We start from the raw sequence: 20,904 nt of genomic DNA on the forward strand, positions 1-20,904 counted from the left end.
CTGTAAAAAAAAAAAAAATAGTGTCTCCCTGATTTTTCAGACACAAATATATCTGTTGAAAATAGTCTGGTGTAGGCCCGAGAAATACAAGTGTGGTTTTGCAGTTCCACGGTACAAACCTCTGTATTATCCACTTTTGGGCCATTTGTATCTAAAAAAAACAGTTTGAGTGTGTCGCTCACTGTTCAGCCGCAAATATATATATATTTTAAAAAGCCTGGTATACACCAGTAAATTATTACTGTGGTTTTGATGTTCCACGGTAAAACATCTCTATTATCCTGTTTTTGGCATTTTTTGCTGTATAAAAATAATAATAGTGTCTCCCTGATTTTTCAGACACAAATATATCTGTTGAAAATAGTCTGGTGTAGGCCAGAGAGACAGAAGTGTGCTTTTGCTGTTCCACGGTAAAAAATCTCTATTATCCTGCTTTTTGCATTTTTGGCTGTAAAAAAGAAAAAAAAATAGTGTCTCCCTGATTTTTCAGACACAAATATATCTGTTGAAAAAAGTCTGGTGTAGGCTCGAGAAATACAAGTGTGGTTTTGCAGTTCCACGGTACAAACCTCTGTATTATCCACTTTTGGGCCATTTGTATCTAAAAAAATCAGTTTGAGTGTGTCGCTCTCTGTTCAGCCGCAAATATATATATATATTTTAAAAAGCCTGGTATACACCAGTAAATTATTACTGTGGTTTTGATGTTCCACGGTAAAACATCTCTATTATCCTGTTTTTGGCATTTTTTGCTGTATAAAAATAATAATAGTGTCTCCCTGATTTTTCAGACACAAATATATCTGTTGAAAATAGTCTGGTGTAGGCCAGAGAGATAGAAGTGTGCTTTTGCTGTTCCACGGTAAAAAATCTCTATTATCCTGCTTTTTGCATATTTTGCTGTAAAAAAAAAAAATATAGTGTCTCCCTGATTTTTCAGACACAAATATGTCTGTTGAAAATAGTCTGGTGTAGGCCCGAGAAATACAAGTGTGGTTTTGCAGTTCCACGGTACAAACCTCTGTATTATCCACTTTTGGGCCATTTGTATCTAAAAAAAACAGTTTGAGTGTGTCGCTCACTGTTCAGCCGCAAATATATATATATTTTAAAAAGCCTGGTATACACCAGTAAATTATTACTGTGGTTTTCATGTTCCACAGTAAAACATCTCTATTATCCTGTTTTTGCCATTTTTTGCTATATAAAAATAATAATAGTGTCTCCCTGATTTTTCAGACTCAAATATATCTGTTGAAAATAGTCTGGTGTAGGCCAGAGAGACAGAAGTGTGCTGTTGCTGTTCCACGGTAAAAAATCTCTATTATCCTGCTTTTTGCATTTTTGGCTGTAAAAAAGAAAAAAAATAGTGTCTCCCTGATTTTTCAGACACAAATATATCTGTTGAAAATAGTCTGGTGTAGGCCCGAGAAATACAAGTGTGGTTTTGCAGTTCCACGGTACAAACCTCTGTATTATCCACTTTTGGGCCATTTGTATCTAAAAAAAACAGTTTGAGTGTGTCGCTCACTGTTCAGCCGCAAATATATATATATTTTAAAAAGCCTGGTATATACCAGTAAATTATTACTGTGGTTTTGATGTTCCACGGTAAAACATCTCTATTATCCTGTTTTTGGCATTTTTTGCTGTATAAAAATAATAATAGTGTCTCCCTGATTTTTCAGACACAAATATATCTGTTGAAAATAGTCTGGTGTAGGCCAAAGAGATAGAAGTGTGCTTTTGCTGTTCCATGGTAAAAAATCTCTATTATCCTGTTTTTGGCATTTTTTGCTGTATAAAAATAATAATAGTGTCTCCCTGATTTTTCAGACACAAATATATCTGTTGAAAATAGTCTGGTGTAGGCCAGAGAGACAGAAGTGTGCTTTTGCTGTTCCACGGTAACAAATCTCTATTATCCTGCTTTTTGCATTTTTTGCTGTAAAAAAAAAAAAAATAGTGTCTCCCTGATTTTTCAGACACAAATATATCTGTTGAAAATAGTCTGGTGTAGGCCCGAGAAATACAAGTGTGGTTTTGCAGTTCCACGGTACAAACCTCTGTATTATCCACTTTTGGGCCATTTGTATCTAAAAAAAACAGTTTGAGTGTGTCGCTCACTGTTCAGCCGCAAATATATATATATTTTAAAAAGCCTGGCATACACCAGTAAATTATTACTGTGGTTTAGATGTTCCACGGTAAAAAATCTCTAGTATCCTGTTTTTGGCATTTTTTGCTGTATAAAAATAATAATAGTGTCTCCCTGATTTTTCAGACACAAATATATCTGTTGAAAATAGTCTGGTGTAGGCCAGAGAGACAGAAGTGTGCTTTTGCTGTTCCACGGTAAAAAATCTCTATTATCCGGCTTTTTGTATTTTTTGCTGTAAAAAAAAAAAAAAATAGTGTCTCCCTGATTTTTCAGACACAAATATATCTGTTGAAAATAGTCTGGTGTAGGCCCGAGAAATACAAGTGTGGTTTTGCAGTTCCACGGTACAAACCTCTGTATTATCCACTTTTGGGCCATTTGTATCTAAAAAAAACAGTTTGAGTGTGTCGCTCACTGTTCAGCCGCAAATATATATATATTTTAAAAAGCCTGGTATACACCAGTAAATTATTACTGTGGTTTTGATGTTCCACGGTAAAAAATCTCTATTATCCTGTTTTTGGCATTTTTTGCTGTATAAAAATAATAATAGTGTCTCCCTGATTTTTCAGACACAAATATATCTGTTGAAAATAGTCTGGTGTAGGCCAGAGAGACAGAAGTGTGCTTTTGCTGTTCCACGGTAAAAAATCTCTATTATCCTGCTTTTTGCATTTTTTGCTGTAAAAAAAAAAAAAATAGTGTCTCCCTGATTTTTCAGACACAAATATATCTGTTGAAAATAGTCTGGTGTAGGCCAGAGAGACAGAAGTGTGCTTTTGCTGTTCCACGGTAAAAAATCTCTATTATCCTGCTTTTTGCATTTTTTGCTGTAAAAAAAAAAAAAAAATAGTGTCTCCCTGATTTTTCAGACACAAATATATCTGTTGAAAATAGTCTGGTGTAGGCCCCAGAAATACAAGTGTCGTTTTGCAGTTCCATGGTACAAACCTCTGCATTATCCACTTTTGGGCCATTTGTATCTAAAAAAAACAGTTTGAGTGTGTCGCTCACTGTTCAGCCGCAAATATATATATATTTTAAAAAGCCTGGTATACACCAGTAAATTATTACTGTGGTTTTGATGTTCCACGGTAAAACATCTCTATTATCCTGTTTTTGGCATTTTTTGCTGTATAAAAATAATAATAGTGTCTCCCTGATTTTTCAGACACAAATATATCTGTTGAAAATAGGTAAAAAAAATCTCTATTATTCAGGTTTTGGTAGTTTTTTCCGTAAAGAAAAACAGTAGTGTCTCCTGACTGTTGTGACACAAAAATATATCTGTTGAAAATAGTCTTGTGTAGGCCCAACATCCCACTGTGGTTTCGCAGTTCCACGGGTCAAATCGCTGTACTATCCAGTTTTGGGCCTTTGGTATCTAAAAAAAAAGCAGTTTGAGTGTGTCGCTCACTGTTCAGCCGCAAATATCTCTATTTAAAAAAGTGTGGTATACCCCAGTAAACAATAACTGTGGTTTTCCTCTTCCATGGTTCTAATCTACTCTTTATTACCCTTTTTCCATTGATAGTGCAAGTGTAAGCTATTTTACTTCATGTACAATGGGCAAGGCACATGGCAAGGGACGTGGAAGTGGACGTTCTGGTGATGGTTCATGCAGAGGACGGGGCCGTGGCCAAGGTGAAAATGTGCCACAACCAACAGCCACATCTTCTCGCTCCCACTTCTTGACCGAATTACTAGGGAAGCACAGAACAACACCAGTATTGAGAACTGATCAGTGTGAACAGGTTATTAATTGGATAGCAGACAATACTTCCAGTTACCTGGGCACCACCAACTCCGGTCTGTCTTCCACACGGTCAACTCTTAGTAGCCGTGAGTCTTGACCGCATACTCCTCCTCACCCTGATGCTCCTTCCTCCCACCATGCTGAGTGTCGTCAGACAGCAACTGATCCCACACTTGGACACTCTGAAGAGCTGTTCACTGGTCCATTTCCATATTTGGGCCCCTCACCTGCTCCGCTTGGAGTGGTGGAAGAGGAGATCCCATGTAGCGATGCCCAAATATTTGAACAGCCACGGCCACAGGAAGTTGACGCTGGCAATTTGTCACAAGAGGTGGACGATGATGAGAAACAATTGCCACGAAGTGAAGAGGAGGATCGTGGTGCGCAAATGGAAGAGGAGGAGGTGGTGGATGATCTAGTAACTGACCCAATGTGGAAGGAGGACATGCAGAGTGAGGCCAGCAGCACACAGGGGGAGGGAGGCAGAGTACCCCAACAGGCAGGAAGAAGCAGTGCGGTGGCCGCAGACAGAAGGCAGGCAACCATTCCCCGTAACACCAACACGAGGGACGTTGCCAGAACAAGCGGTAGGTCTTCCAGAGTCTGGAATTTTTTTTAAAGACTCTGCTGATAACCCCAAAAAGGCCATATGTTCCACCTGCCATGCCAGCATCAGCAGGGGTGACAAAACTACCAGCCTGACCACCACCAGCATGATCAGGCACATGGCAGCAAAGCACCCGACTTTGCGGGGTGAAACACAGGGTCCACGACCAGTGTCAGCGGGTGTCACCACTGCTTCTTCCACTGTTGTGTGTGCAATAGAAACCGCTGTTGTGTGTGCAAGGCAATCCCCTGTCCATACTGCATGCAAAGATGCCCCCTCCTCTCAGTCTTCACTTGTTATGGCAGTTACTCAAGAAACAGCATCAACGTCCACGTCCACGTCCCACCGCAGCGTTCAATTGTCCATATCCCAGACCTTTGAACGAAAGCGGAAATTCACAGCTAACGCCCCACAGGCCACAGTCCTAAATTCGCACATTTCACGACTGCTTGCATTGGAAATGCTGCCTTTTAGGCTGGTGGAGACGGAATGCTTCCGCAATCTTATGGCGGTGGCGGTCCCTCGGTACTCGATCCCCAGCCGACACTATTTTGCCCGGTGTGCCATCCCCGCATTACACAAGCACGTGTCCCAAAGCATCTGCCGTGCCCTCAACAACGCAGTTACTGGGAGAGTCCACCTGACAACGGACACGTGGACAAGTGCTTGTGGCCAGGGACGGTACATCTCTCTGACGGTACACTGGGTAAACATAGTGGAAGCCGGGACCCAGTCGGACCTTGGGATGGAACACATCCTCCCCACACCGAGGATTGCGGGCCCTATGTCAGTCAGAGTTGCTCCCACAGTGTACAGCTCCTGCGCATCCTCCTCCTCCTCCTCATGTTCAGCCTCCATCTCAGATATCACCACATCAGTTACAAGCTGGAAGCATTGCAGTACTGCCTCCGCCAAGCGGCAACAGGCTGTGCTGAAACTCATAATCTTAGGTGATAAAACTCACACTGCTGGTGAGTTGTGGACAGCTGTGAAAGAGCAGGCAGATCTGTGGCTGAGACCGCTGAACCTACATCCCGGCATGGTCGTGTGTGACAATGGCCGTAACCTGGTGGCGGCTCTGAGGCGAGATGAGATCACACACGTACCATGCCTGGCTCATGTGCTTAACCTCGTGGTTCAGCGGTTTCTTAAATTGTACCCTGAGTTGCCAGATCTGCTCGTGAAAGTACGCCGCCTGTCAGCTCATTTTCGCAAGTCGGCTACAGCTTCCGCCGCCCTTGCTGTGTTGCAGCAGCGTTTGCAGCTTCCGGCACACCGACTGGTGTGGGATGTCCCCACATGATGGAACTCTACCCTCCACATGTTGCAAAGGATTTGTGAGCAGAAGAGAGCAGTTGTGGAGTACCAGCTGCAATAAGGCCGTCGATATTCAGGTCAGACTCCACACATAAGACCTCAGGAGTGGACCTGGATGTCTGACATATGTACCATTCTGACAAACTTTGAGGAGGCCACCAAGATGGTGAGTGGCAATGACGCCATCATTAGTGTCAGCATCCCACTTGTCTGTCTTTTGCAACGCTCTCTGCAGAGAATTAAAGAGGAGGCATTGCAGCCAGAGTATGATGAGATGGATCAAGAAGCCGTAGCGGGCGATTACACACAGCCCAGCCTCATCTCATCCCAATGTGCATTGGGGGACAATGAGGGAGAGGAGGAGGAGGAGGAGGAAGAACAGGAGCTGCTATCATGCGTTGTAGACGGTAGTACCTGTACAAGTGTCATACCGTCGGTTCAGCGTGGGTGGCCTGAGGACAGGGGGGAGTAGGAAGAGGAGGAGGAGGAGGAGGAGAGCATGGTCAGTCGTCATCTTGGTGAGGACACGGAAATCTTGCCCGTTACCAGTCTGGCACGCATGGCTGACTTTATGTTACACTGCCTTAACCGTGACCCTCGCGTTGTCAAAATGTTGGGTGACAGTCATTACTGGTTGGTGACACTTGTAGACCCCCGCTACAAGGAGAACTTTCACTCTCTTATTCCTGAGGTGGAGAGGTCTTCAAAAATGGGGCAATACCAGAAGGCCCTTGCTGCAGAACTCTTAAAAAAATTCCCATCTGAACACGCTAGCGGCAGAGGTCACAGTTCGTTGCCCAACCAAGGCGTACAGGCGAGAGAGATGCAACTCCAATCCAGCAGAGGCAGGGGAACACTGTCAATGTTCTGGGACAGTTTTCTGACACCCGCCCAGCTTACAGGTCCTGAGGCGCGGGGTACTCTCACAAGGAGTGGAAAGTTTCAAAAGATGGTGAGGGAGTACCTTGCCGATCGTACCAGCGTCCTCCATGATTCCTCTGTGCCTTTTAATTATTGGGTATCCAAGCTGGACACTTGGAATGAACTCGCTCTGTACGCCTTGGAGGTCCTGGCCTGCCCTGCCGCTAGCGTGTTATCGGAGCGTGTTTTTAGTGCCACTGGGGGAATTATAACTGATAAGCGCACTCGCCTGTGAACTGACAATGCTGAAAAGCTGACCCTTATCAAAATGAACAAGGGCTGGATTGGGCCAGACTTCTCATCACCACCAAATGACAGCAGAGTAACATAAAGTCAAATCCACTGTGTTATTTCGGGAGATGTATTCACATGCACCGCTTCACACCCACACATGGGTATACGCTTCCTAGTTTCAGCTGTTTAATCTTCTTCTCCTTATCCTCAGCCTCCACCACCACTATACCACCAGGGTGCCAGCATTGCAAGTTCCTCCGTCCTAATTTTAGACAGCTTTTGCTGGGAAAGCATAAGCAAATACCATGGTACACCCACTCCCCAATAATGGGACTTATGTTTGTAATATGCTGTACTGCATGGCTCTTGTAAGGCGCATTGCAAGTTGCTCCGTCCTAATTTTTGGCAGCTTTTGCTGGGAAAGCATAAGCAAATACTATGGGAGACCCACTCCCCAATAATGGGACTTATGTTTGTAATATGCTGTACTGCATGGCTCTTGTAAGGGGCATTGCAAGTTGCTCCATCCTAATTTTTGGCAGCTTTTGCTGGGAAAGCATAAGCAAATACCATGGGACACCCACTCCCCAATAATGGGACTTATGTTTGTAATATGCTGTACTGCATGGCTCTTGTAAGGGGCATTGCAAGTTGCTCCGTCATAATTTTTGGCAGCTTTTGCTGGGAAAGCATAAGCAAATACCATGGGACACCCACTCCCCAATAATGGGACTTATGTTTGTAATATGCTGTACTGCATGGCTCTTGTAAGGGGCATTGCAAGTTGCTCCATCCTAATTTTTGGCAGCTTTTGCTGGGAAAGCATAAGCAAATACTATGGGAGACCCACTCCCCAATAATGGGACTTATGTTTGTAATAAGCTATACTGCATGGCTCTTGTAAGGGGCATTGCAAGTTGCTCAGTCCTAATTTTTGGCAGCTTTTGCTTGCAAGGCATAAGCAAATACTATGGGAGACCCACTCCCCAATAATGGGACTTATGTTTGTAATATGCTGTACTGCATGGCTCTTGTAAGGGGCATTGCAAGTTGCTCCGTCCTAATTTTTGGCAGCTTTTGCTTGCAAGGCATAAGCAAATACTATGGGACACCCACTCCCCAATAATGGGACTTATGTTTGTAATATGCTGTACTGCATGGCTCTTGTAAGGGGCATTGCAAGTTGCTCCGTCCTAATTTTTGGCAGCTTTTGCTTGCAAGGCATAAGCAAATACTATGGGAGACCCACTCTCCAATAATGGGACTTATGTTTGTAATATGCTGTACTGCATGGCTCTTGTAAGGGGCATCGCAAGTTGCTTCGTCCTAATTTTTGGCAGCTTTTGCTTGCAAGGCATAAGTAAATACTTTGGGACACCCACTCCCCAATAATGGGACTTATGTTTGTAATATGCTGTACTGCATGGCACTTGTAAGGGGCATTGCAAGTTGCTCCATCCTAATTTTTGGCAGCTTTTGCTTGCAAGGCATAAGCAAATACTATGGGACACCCACTCCCCAATAATGGCACTTATGTTTGTAATATGCTGTACTGCATGGCTCTTGTAAGGGGCATTGCAAGTTGCTCCGTCCTAATTTTTGGCAGCTTTTGCTGGGAAAGCATAAGCAAATACTATGGGAGACCCACTCCCCAATAATGGGACTTATGTTTGTAATATGCTGTACTGCATGGCTCTTGTAAGGGGCATTGCAAATTGCTCCGTCCTAATTTTTGGCAGCTTTTGCTGGGAAAGCATAAGCAAATACCATGGGACACCCACTCCCCAATAATGGGACTTATGTTTGTAATATGCTGTACTGCATGGCTCTTGTAAGGGGCATTGCAAGTTGCTCTGTCCTAATTTTTGGCAGCTTTTGCTGGGAAAGCATAAGCAAATACTATGGGATACCCACTCCCCAATAATGGGACTTATGTTTCTAATATGCTGTACTGCATGTAACGCGCCGCCTGGGCCGTGTGTACACGTGTGTGGGATACCCGGTGCCGGGTCTCTGGGGTCTGTAGTCTCCGTGGCGGTGACCCGGTCCCGTAGCTCAGGCTGGTCAAACCAGTGGCAGTCTTTCTTAGGTTTTGAGGTTAATTATCCGACTGCGCCACCCGTGGATTGCGGTCAGGGAGCACCACCGCTGCGAGGCAGACCGCTGAGGCTGGTGTTGTGTGCGCAGCATAGAATGGGATAACTCCAATCGGGAGGAGTATAGCCTCAGGGCAGTGAGTGTGGATGATGGGGGTGATGGTGCACGAGCGCAGCAGGAACGACTCAGAGTCTTTGCAGTGCAGTTCAGGGTCTTTACTGATGATTATAAGGTAGACCCTCCCAGGAGTACTGGCTAGCATAAGAGGCCTGGTCAGTCTGTGAGCAAGCAGGAGTTCCCCTGGCCTGGTGGAGTTGTAGGCCTCCCCGTCTGTCTGCACTCTTCATGGCTACCTTGCTGAAAGCGGGTAGAAGTAGCCCACGTCCCTGAGTGTACCGTGTAGTGCTCACCCGTATGGCTGGTGACTTGGGGCCTTCTGTTAGCCTCTGCTCCACGACGGCGGTGCTGGTCCCTTGCTTGTGACTGAGCCTCCGGGCTTCTATGGCCAGAGGACCTGAAATCCCCTGCTGGCTGGTTTCTGCTGCTGGATATATAAGTCCTCACTGCTTTGGACTCCTGTGTCCGGTTCCTATTGTCTTCTGCCAGGGCGAGCTCTGCTCAGCTTCCAGCCCCTGGTCTTTAGCTCCTAGCTCCTACAGAGCTCCTTGCTGTTACTTTCCCTTGCTCTCACTCTGACTCTGACTGTTCTCTGACTCACTCAACCCCGCCCCAGATCCAGTTTATAAGAGCAGAATTCTCCCCTCCCAGGACTGGGGCAGGAGGATGTTGCATGTTTAAGGGATCCTGACCAGGAAACCTCCCACTTGCTCTCCGACGTAATATCTCTATTACTGTGGTGACCAGACCCCTGGGGTGCCACACATGGCTCTTGTAAGGGGCATTGCAGTTCCTCATAATTTTTGGAAAGCCTTCCATTCACTGCTTAGGCCAACAGTGCACGGGAGACCCAGTTGCTATGAATCGAAAAAAAGGTTTAGTTAACGTCCTCTGACCTCCATGTCATTTCCAAGGGGCATTGGAGTGGCTCGAAATTTTTGGTAGGCATTGCATTCACTGTATGCCCTATAACTGTGTAGCGAACAGCTCCTTTTGTTACAGAAACATATCCTACAAGACATATCTGGTTGACTGGCCTGATATTGATGTGAATGGTCCCTGTTCCTCCTGCTCTTTCTCCTTTGCCACCACCTCATCCATCATTTATCACCTGAAGCTTTGTTTTAACGGGAGTCATAGAACTGGGATAGTAGCAGGAAAACATCCAGCAATCCTCGGAGGAGGTAGGATATGCGCCAAAACGCGGACCACCTCAGGCCTAGCCGCTACTACATACATGCACTTGCATTCCAAGAAAACAAAGCAGATGCTAACTTCTATCATCATCATCATGCTCCTCACCTAGGCACTCTCAACTCCCCTGATGGAGAAGCCAGGACCCACCGGAGGAGTCTGGTTCTCTGGTGGGCTCGTCCAATGCTGCCCTAAAGCAGGCCAGGCTAAGAAAAGTGTGGGGGAAGGTGACAGGAGAAATCAGGGCGGCTGGGGACCGAGTAAGGACACCTGGCCGCCACCTGGCGGCTGGGAACCGAGCGTGGACACCCGGCCGCCGGGCGGCTGGGGACAGAGTATGGATACCTCGCTGCCGAAGCGGCCATGAGGTAGTGGCCAGCTTTGGCCTCCTCCAAACTAAAAGGCCCCATTTCAAGTGAAAGCTAGCAGTATGGTTTTGCAGCCTGCGGGTGGGTCGGTGGTTGGCTGCATATTTTCGCTTGCATTGCAAGGAATGGGGGAGGTACAATTGAACACTGCCCTGGGACAAGGACTTGCACGGGGATAGTTGCAAGTCTGCATCTTCTGATGCGGCAAGGATCACTTCTGATGGGCACACTTTTAGACAGTGACCTGGGGTTCAGAGATGCTTCCAGGGGTCTTCCCCATGCTGATCCCTTGTCTTTTCAGCACTGTATGCATGTGTCACACAGCACATGGCCAGATAAGGTTGTAAAATGTTAAAATGACATTTCCCGGTGAACGCATTTGTGACGGTTGAAAGCAATACAAAAGTGCAAAAACGCATGAAAAATGCTACTTGTGAACATAGCCCAAGGTGTGGAGGAGTATTTTTGTTTTTGGTTATTTATTTTACCTTATACACAAGTTTTTACCCAGGAAAGGAAATTCCTTAACATATTTCACAGGAAAACCGTTTCAGTTTCGTTTTTGAACATTTTATTGTGAGCCCGCAAAAGTGGCTTAATACCTCTGACCACGTTGTTGACAGCAGTGACTGGGGGTCAGAAATGCTTCCAGGGGCGATCCCCATGCTGCACCCATGTCTTTTGAGCACTGTCACTATCGTTTTGGGCACTTTTTAGGCTTTCTACAGACTGCCGGGGGTGCTGCCGCAAAAATGCTCGGGTCTCTCATAGACTAACATTGGGCTCGTTGCTCGGGTCGAGCACCCGAGTATCACGGTAAGCTCGGCCCGAGCTTCGAGCACCCGAGCATTTTAGTGATCGCTCAACACTATCAGTCGTCATCTTGGTGAGGACACGGAAGTCTTGCCCGTTACCAGTCTGGCACCCAAGGCTGACTTTATGTTACGCTGCCTTAACCGTGAACCTCGCATTGTCAAAATGTTGGGTGACAGTCATTACTGGTTGATGACACTTTTAGACCCCCTCTACAAGGAGAACTTTCACTCTCTTATTCCTGAGTTGGAGAGGTCTACAAAAATGGGGCAGTACCAGAAGGCCCTTGCTGCAGAGCTATTAAAAAAATTCCCATCTGAACACCCTAGCGGCAGAGGTCACAGTTCGCTGCCCAACTAAGGCATACAGGCGAGAGAGACGCAACTCCAATCCAGCAGAGGCAGGGGAACACTGTCAATGTTCTAGGATCGTTTTCTGAGACCTGCCCAGCTTACAGGCCCTGAGGCGCAGGGTACTCTCACAAGGAGTGGAAAGTTTCAAAAGATGGTGAGGGAGCATCCTCCGTGATTCCTCTGTGCCTTTTAATTATTGGGTATCCAAGCTGGACACTTGGAATGAACTTACTCTGTATGCCTTGGAGGTCCTGGCCTGCCCTGCCGCTAGCGTGTTATCGGTGCGTGTTTTTAGTGCCGCTGGGGGAATTATAACTGATAAGCGCACTCGCCTGTCAACTGACAATGCTGACAAGCTGACCCTTATCAAAATGAACAAGGGCTGGATTGGGCCAGACTTCTCATCACCACCAAATGACAGCAGAGTAACATAGACTAACATTGGGCTCGTTGCTCGGGTCGAGCACTCGAGTATCACGGCGAGCTCGGCCCGAGCTTCGAGCACCCGAGCATTTTAGTGCTCGCTCAACACTAACAAAGACACGGTGGTTGGAACCAAAGATCTCAAATTTGGACTCATCAGACTAAAGCACAGATTTCCACTGGTCTAATGTCCATTCCTTGTGTTCTTTAGCCCAAACAAGTCTCTTCTGCTTGTTGCTTGTCCTTAGCAGTGGTTTCCTAGCAGCTATTTTACCATGAAGGCCTGCTGCACAAAGTCTCCTCTTAACAGTTGTTGAAGAGATGTGTCTGCTGCTAGAACTCTGTGTGGCATTGACCTGGTCTCTAATCTGAGCTGCTGTTAACCTGCGATTTCTGAGGCTGGTGACTCGGATAAACTTATCCTCAGAAACAGAGGTGACTCTTGGTCTTCCTTTCCTGGGGCAGTCCTCATGTGAGACAGTTTCTTTCTAGTGCTTCATGGTTTTTGCAACTGCACTTGGGGACACTTTCAAAGTTTTCCCAATTTTTCACACTGACTGACCTTCATTTCTTAAGGTAATGATGGCCACTCGTTTTTCTTTACTTAGCTGCTTTTTTCTTGCCATAATACAAATTCTAACAGTCTATTCAGTAGGACTATCAGCTGTGTATCCACCTGACTTCTGCACAACACAACTGATGGTCCCAACCCCATTTATAAGGCAAGAAATCCCACTTATTAAACCTGACAGGGCACACCAGTGAAGTGAAAACCATTTCCGGTGACTACCTCTTGAAGCTCATCAAGAGAATGCCAAGAGTGTGCAAAGCAGTCATCAAAGCAAAAGATGGCTACTTTGAAGAACCTAGAATATAAGACATATTTTCAGTTGTTTCACAATTTTTTGTTAAGCATATAATTCCACATGTGTTAATTCATAGTTTTGATGCCTTCAGTGTGAATGTACAATTTTCATAGTCATGAAAATACAGAAAAATCTTTAAATGAGAAGGTGTGTACAAACTTTTGGTCTGTACTGTATATGTATTGTGGTCTCTGTACAATTTATGTGTTTGACGCCTGAGGGCTTCTTTGGTGTTTGTTTATTGGTGTTTTTTATTTTGATTTTAGCCTATGGGCTTTTTTTAGAAATATCTTATTAAAAGTTACATTTTATATTTGTACCCCAGTTTCCAGCAGCCATTCCTTAACTATGCAACCTCAATGAGACTGGGTTGTTCTTGCAGAGGCAAAATGACTGGATTAATCATGTTATTCAAGTATAAGGGGCTTTTCACTGTACCATTCACAAAGTGCAGGGCAGTTCTGTATTGACTAGACACACCTGCCCGCACTGTAACACCACCACCACCCAAGGCTCGTCTGGTGATAACAGTGGCTGATGCATAGCACTCTACTTGACGTCTCCAACATAATTGGTGGCCATAATTTCTGCTCAGCACAAATCAACTTTCATCAGTGAACAGCACTGAGGCCCACTGGTCCCGCGTAGATGCTCCCTGGCCAATACAAGACGATGATGCCTGTGCCTGGTGGCGTGGCGTGGTCAGGTCATCTAGCATACAGACCACACTGATGTAAACGGTTTTCAATGGTCTGACGTGACACTTGGGTGACTCTCATCTCCTTTAAATGTGCCTGGAGTTGTGTGGCATTCATCTTCCGGTTCCAAAGGGCATTGTTCACAATGAAGCAGCCATCAGTGTGGGATGTGGCCAAAGGACGTTCACTTCTCTGCCTTTCTCTGACTCTTCCAGTCTCTCTGTATCTTTGTTGCCCCTGCTGATGACACTCTGTTACATGCTAAGCTCAATTGCAAGGTACTGTTGATCAAGTGTTAGGTGTTGTGTTGGTCTTATTATGTCAAAATGTGAACAGCATGATATGGAGGACTATTTAAATACCAATTCTAATTAAACCATGAAATGTATTGGCTGATATATAGATCAAACACCTGTTGTGAATTTTGCCATTAAGCTCCTTGTTAAAGAACAGCAAGTTGTGCAAAACATACTGAAACACTGAACAGTTGGACAGGTGTATTCAAAAGTTTAGAGAAGGTCACATTAAGTTCACCTGAAAAGGTTAGAGTGCATTTTCGGTTCATCAGTTTTTAACCCCATTCTTTCCCTAAAATAACCACCATTTTGCTTGATTCCAGCAAATCAATTCACTGATCTCTATTCTGTATCCAAACAGTAAGTATACTAGCAGCATCACATCCTCTGTTTACACAAGGAGTTGTGCAGCCGATAATGAAGATGTAAAGTCCCGCATAAACAAGCCAATCAAACAACAAACAAGCAAATTGACTGATTGAAGACATGTTTAGACGGTCAGTGATCACGAATGAGTGTGAATGCATTTATCATGGAAATAGTTTTCTTACCTAGATAACTGTGTGCTGGAGTTTCCTCTACCACTTTAATTCTTCTCGCTCCTGCTGGTATCACTAGTGCCTCCACATAACCTGCACATTACAGGAGAGCATATAGATTTACTTTCATTATATTCATAATTAATATGTATTTTATATTGTATATCTAGTATATTTACACTCTTCACTCTTCAGCATTGAAGTTGCAACACAAAGAAGGAAAAGTCATAGAATTATGAAAATGACAGCTATTGATATTTAAATGATGAAAAATTGAAAACAAAACTTTGAAAACATCAAAATTTATTCAGTATTGAGTTAGAGCGCCACTTCCAGAAATACACATACCTACATGCTTACCCACCAAACGCACCCAATGCGCGTTTCAAAAATGCTTCGTCAGTAGCTGCCATACTTTGCTACTATAGTATACATACCATTTTATTTTATTAATAGGGAATTACTTATTTTTTTTCTGGTACGCTATTGTGTTATTATTATGAAAATTTTAATTATTACTCATTCCATTGTATGGCATAATAGGATTACTCTTTGACCACATTTTTATGGGCTTTTCCCTATAGATTCACCCACCAAAATGTGCTTTTTTGTGTCTATTGTGTTGAAACACATATACTTGTTTTTAAAGGGAATCTGTCACCCCCTGAGCGATATCAGACCTCTACTATGGCCATACAGGGTATAGAAAAGTAAATCTATACATACCTGTATGGCCCATAGTAGAGGTCTGATTGCAGAGAAAAGCACTATAATTCTTTTTTCCACAGGCTTGGTGTCCGGGGGATGCCAAGCAATCCCCGCCTATCTGCTTATTATTCCCCTAAATCCCGGCCTCTCTGTTTAATTATCATATCCCCCTCTCCCCTGCACATCACAGGGCCCTGTGATGTGCACTGTGCTCCCCAACATCCGGTCATGTACAAAGCGCCACTCACATAGAGCACGCTTGGCTTCATCCCGGTCCCGTCTACCTGTGCTTTGCGCCGCAGGTTTCTATTGCACAGACGCCGGGGAATCACTGTCACTTTCCTGCACCTGCGCAATAGAAACCTGTGGCGCAGAGCACACGTAGATGGGGCGGGATGAAGCTAAGCGCGCTCTATGTGAGCGGCACTTTGTGCATGCCCGGAAGTCAGGGAGCCCAGTGCACGTCACAGGGCCTGTCGCAGGGCCCTGTGATGTGCAGGGGAGGGGGGGATATGATAATTAAGCAGAGAGGTGGGGCTTTAGGGGAATAATTAGCAGATAGGCGGGGATTGCTTGGCATCCCCTGGACGCCAAGCCTGTGGAAAAAATAATTGATTAATGTGCTTTTCTCTGCAATCAGACCTCTGCTATGGGCCATACAGGTATGTATAGATTTACTTTTCTATACCCTGTATGGCCATAGTAGAGGTCTGACATCTCCCAGGGGGGTGACAGATTCCCTTTAATTTATATTCAGTAAAAGCTATATTTTATTTATTCTTATCATTATAGTCCTGCACTCTATTGATTATTAGATCTAGTGTCTACAAAAGCCATCAGCAGATGTTTGGATGATATTCGGCTATGAGCCAGAGGTACAGATGCAGGTGTTCCATTGACCTCATGCCACTGCTGTCAAATGCTATAATGATGCAGAGCAATATTCCAATGCAGGCTGAAATGGAGATCTATCCTCCTGCTATTGACTTTGATGATAGCCAGAAATTGGTTTGGAGACCACATGGGCAACACCATGAAGAGACCTTCACAAGGGAAAATGCCAGGCTGCATGTTGCTTGTACTACTGTTCTCAGCTTCCATAGGCTGAACGTGTTACCCTAAACTGCAGCGTCTCCGGACTTGTCTACTTGTCTCCCATCAAGCACATCTGGGACATCTGGTTGGAAAATATAAAGGCAGCTGCCAGCATCCAATCTTGATGATTTGCAAGCTCAAGTGCATTAAGTGTGGCAGAACATTCCTTAGACAACCATTAATAACTTAATTAATAGCATGCTGAGGTATGTAGGTGTGTGTATTTCTAGGAGTAGTGCTCTTACTCAAAAATAAATAAAATTAGATGTTTTCAAAATTTTGTTTCTGATTTTTCAACATTTGCATACTATTAATATGTCTGTGATTTTCATCATTGTACAACTTTTCACTCTTCATGTTGCAATTTCATAGTTGAGGAGTGTATCTATATATATAATCGTCTTATCCCGTCTGTCTGTCTGTCTGTCTTTCTGTCTGTCTGTCTGTCCAGGAAATCCTGCGTCGCTCATTGGTCCGGCAGCGGCCAATCAGCGACGCGGGATTTCTGAAAAAAGATGGCGGCCGTTAGCGGCTCATCTGCGGGAAGGAGCTCATCTGCGCTCATCTCCCGGCCGGTAGCAGCAGAAGGACCTCGACCGACGGCGCCATCTGCGGGACCGAGATGCAGCCGGGAGATGACCGGTGCGAGGCGCTCATCTCCCGGCCGGTAGCAGCAGAAGGACCTCCACCGCCGGCGCCTGCGGGACGGAGATGCAGCCGGGAGATGACCGGCGCGAGGCGCTCATCTCCCGGCCGGTAGCAGGAGAAGGACCTCGACCGCTGGCGCCGCTGACCTTCATGCGGAAGGGAGGACCGGGGAGCGGGTCGGGATACTTCTGCTGGGAGCAGCCGCTCATCTCCCGGCTTCTCGCAGCGGAAGTAGCCGCACAGGCAGCGGCGCTGACCTCCATGCGTCTAGGATGTCAAGGGAGGACCGGGGAGTGGCGCTGTGGGTCGGGAAACTTCTGCTGCGAGCAGTCGCTCATCTCCCGACTGCTCCCCGGTCCTCACCAATACGATTCCGCTCCCCGTTCCTCACCAATACGATTCGCAGATTGGTCGCGGTCTCCGGCCGCGACCAATCACTGATCTTGCTGCGAAAGTTAAACACCGCTGTGCTGATTGGTCGCGGACGCTGCCCGCGACCAATCAGCGATCTTGCCGCCACATCTAAACACTGCTGTGCTGATTGGTCGCGGACGCTGCCCGCGACCAATCAGCGATTTTGGCGCCACATTTAAACACTGCTGTGCTGATTGGTCGCGGACGCCAGCCGCGACCAATCAGAAATTTTGGCGCAAAATTTAAACAACGCTCTGCTGATTGGTCGCAGACGCCAGCCGACCGCGACCAATCAGCGAGATTGGCGCCAAATGTAAATAACGCTCTGCTGATTGGTCGTGGACTCCAGCCACGACCAATCAGCGAGATTGGCGCTAAATTTAAACAACGCTCTGCTGATTGGTCGCGGACTCCAGCCGCGACCAATCAGCGAGATTGGCGCCAAATTTAAACAACGCTCTGATCTCCCGATGGCAAGTGTGAACGGAGGACCGAGGAGCGGCGCCGCCGGTCAGGATGCTTCTGCTGCGTGCAGCCGCTCATCTCCCAGCTGCTCGCAGCGGAAGTAGCTGCACAGGCAGCGCCGCTTCCCAGTCCTCACTAATATGACGCTGATTGGTTGTGGCCGCCGGCCGCGACCAATCAGCGATATGGGCGGCAAATTTAAACCCCGCTCTGCTGATTGGTCGCGCTGGCCGGCCGTGACCAATCAGCGATTTTGGTGCCAAATTGAAACACCGCTCGGCTGATTGGTCGCGGTCGCCAGCCGCGAACAATCAGCAGTATTGGCGCCAAATTTAAACCCCGCTCTGCTGATTGGTCGCAGAATCCAGCCACGACCAATCAGCGATTTTGGTGTAAATTTAAACAACGCTCTGCTGATTAGTCGCAATCGCCGGCCGCGACCAATCAGCAGTATTGGCGCCAAATTTAAACCCCGCTCTGCTGATTTGTCGCGACCGCCAGCCGCGACCAATCAGCAGTATTGGCGCCAAATTTAAACCAAGCCCTGATGATTAGTCGCAACCACCGGCCGTGAACAATCAGCAATATTGGTGCCAAATTTAAACACCGCTTCGCTGATTGGTCGCGGTGGCCGGCCGCGACCAAGCAGTGATATTGGCGCCAAATTTGAACACCGCTCTGCTGATTGGTCGCGGTTGCAGGCCACGACTAATCAGCATTATTGGCGCCAAATTTAAACATCACTTTACTGATTTGTCGCGGTGGCCGGCCGCGACCAATCAGCGATATTGGCGCCAAATTTAAACACCGCTCTGCTGATTGGTCGCGGTTACCGGTCGCGAATATCAGCATTATTGGTGCCAAATTTAAACACTGCTCTGCTGATTGGTCGCGGTCGTGACCAATCACCATTATTGGCGCCAAATTTAAACCCCGCTCTGCTGATTGGTCGCAGAATCCAGCCACGACCAATCAGCGATTTTGGTGTAAATTTAAACAACGCTCTGCTGATTAGTCGCAATCGCCGGCCGCGACCAATCAGCAGTATTGGCGCCAAATTTAAACCCCGCTCTGCTGATTCGTCGCGACCGCCAGCCGCGACCAATCAGCAGTATTGGCGCCAAATTTAAACCAAGCCCTGGTGATTAGTCGCAACCACCGGCCGTGAACAATCAGCAATATTGGTGCCAAATTTAAACACCGCTTCGCTGATTGGTCGCGGTGGCCGGCCGCGACCAAGCAGTGATATTGGCGCCAAATTTGAACACCGCTCTGCTGATTGGTCGCGGTTGCAGGCCACGACTAATCAGCATTATTGGCGCCAAATTTAAACATCACTTTACTGATTTGTCGCGGTGGCCGGCCGCGACCAATCAGCGATATTGGTGCCAAATTTAAACACCGCTCTGCTGATTGGTCGCGGTTACCGGTCGCGAATATCAGCATTATTGGTGCCAAATTTAAACACTGCTCTGCTGATTGGTTGCGGTCGTGACCAATCACCATTATTGGCGCCAAATTTCAATACCGCTCTGCTGATTGGTCGCGACCGCCGGCCGCAACCAATCAGCATTATTGGCGCCAAATTTAAACCCCGCTCTGCTGATTGGTCGCGTTCGCTGGCCGCAACCAATCAGCATTATTGGCGCCAAATTTAAACCCCGCTCTGCTGATTAGTCGCGACCGCCGGCCGTGACCAATCTGCGATATAGTCGCCAAATTTTAACACCGCTTTGCTGATTGGTCACGGTTGCCGGCCTCGACCAATCAGCGATTTTGGTGCCAAATTTAAACACGCTCTCCAGTCCTCACTAACACGGTTTGCTGATTGGTCGCGGCCGCCGCCTGCGACCTATCGCCGTTATTGGTGCCAAATTTAAACACTGCTTTGCTGATTACGCCCGGTCGGCCGCATACATATTCTTGAATACCCGATGCATTAGAATCGGGCCACCATCTAGTAACTGAATAATTAAATAAATACAGTGGTGTGAAAAAGTGTTTGCCCCCTTCCTGATATCTTATTCTTTTGCATATTTGTCACACGTAAACGTTTCAGATCACAAAACAAATTTAAATAATAGACAAAGATAACACAAGTAAACAAAAATGCTTTTACTAAATTAAGGTCTTTATTATTAAGGGAAAAAGAAATCCAAACCTACAGGACCCTGTGTGAAAAAGTGATTGCTCCCCCCCCCCCTTAAAACATAAATTAACTGTGGTTTAGCACATCTTTGGGAAGCTGAGTTCAATTTCTCTAGCCACACTTGTTCTCAATCAAGAAATCACCTTTATACGACCTGCCTGACGAAGTGAAGTATACCAAAAGATCCTCAAAAGCTAGACATCATGCTGCAATCCAGAGAAATTCAGGAACAAATGATAAACATAGTAATTGTGATCTATCAGTCTGGAAAAGGTTATAAAGACATTTCTAAAGCTTTGGGACTCCAACGAACCACAGTGAGAGCCATTATCCACAAAAGGTGAAATCGTGGAACAGTGGTGGACCTTCCCAGGTGTGGCCGGCCTACCAAAATTACCCCAAGAACACAGCAATGACTCATCCAAGAGGTCACAAAAGACCCCACAACAACATCCAAAGAACTGCAGGCCTCGTTGGCCTTATTTAAGTTCAGTGTTCATGACTCCACCATAACATAGAGACTGGACAAAAATGGCATGCATGGCAGAGTTCCAAGGCAAAAACCAGTGCTGAGCAAAAAGAACAAAGGCTTGTCTCAGTTTTGCCAGAAAACATCTTGAAGATTGCCAAGACTTTCTGTGGACTGATGAGACAAAAGTTGAACT

General features: G+C 46.1%; 1 protein-coding gene across 4 annotated transcripts in view; it reads right to left on the reverse strand.

The window, feature by feature from the left end:
- The window catches only part of ADAMTS19 (ADAM metallopeptidase with thrombospondin type 1 motif 19), a 530,841-nt gene that overhangs the window by 125,210 nt on the left and 384,727 nt on the right, over window positions 1-20,904 (reverse strand). For all 4 annotated transcript variants that reach the window (XM_073676530.1, XM_073676518.1, XM_073676524.1 and 1 more), the window contains one exon: window positions 14,773-14,853. In XM_073676530.1, the coding sequence (XP_073532631.1) occupies window positions 14,773-14,853 (81 nt within the window). The remainder of the gene's footprint in view (window positions 1-14,772; window positions 14,854-20,904) is intronic.

This window comes from Phyllobates terribilis, unplaced genomic scaffold, assembly GCF_046119375.1.
Source record: "Phyllobates terribilis strain yellow unplaced genomic scaffold, ASM4611937v1 Scaffold_1__5_contigs__length_1240528914, whole genome shotgun sequence".
In the NCBI taxonomy this organism is placed as follows: domain Eukaryota; kingdom Metazoa; phylum Chordata; class Amphibia; order Anura; family Dendrobatidae; genus Phyllobates; species Phyllobates terribilis.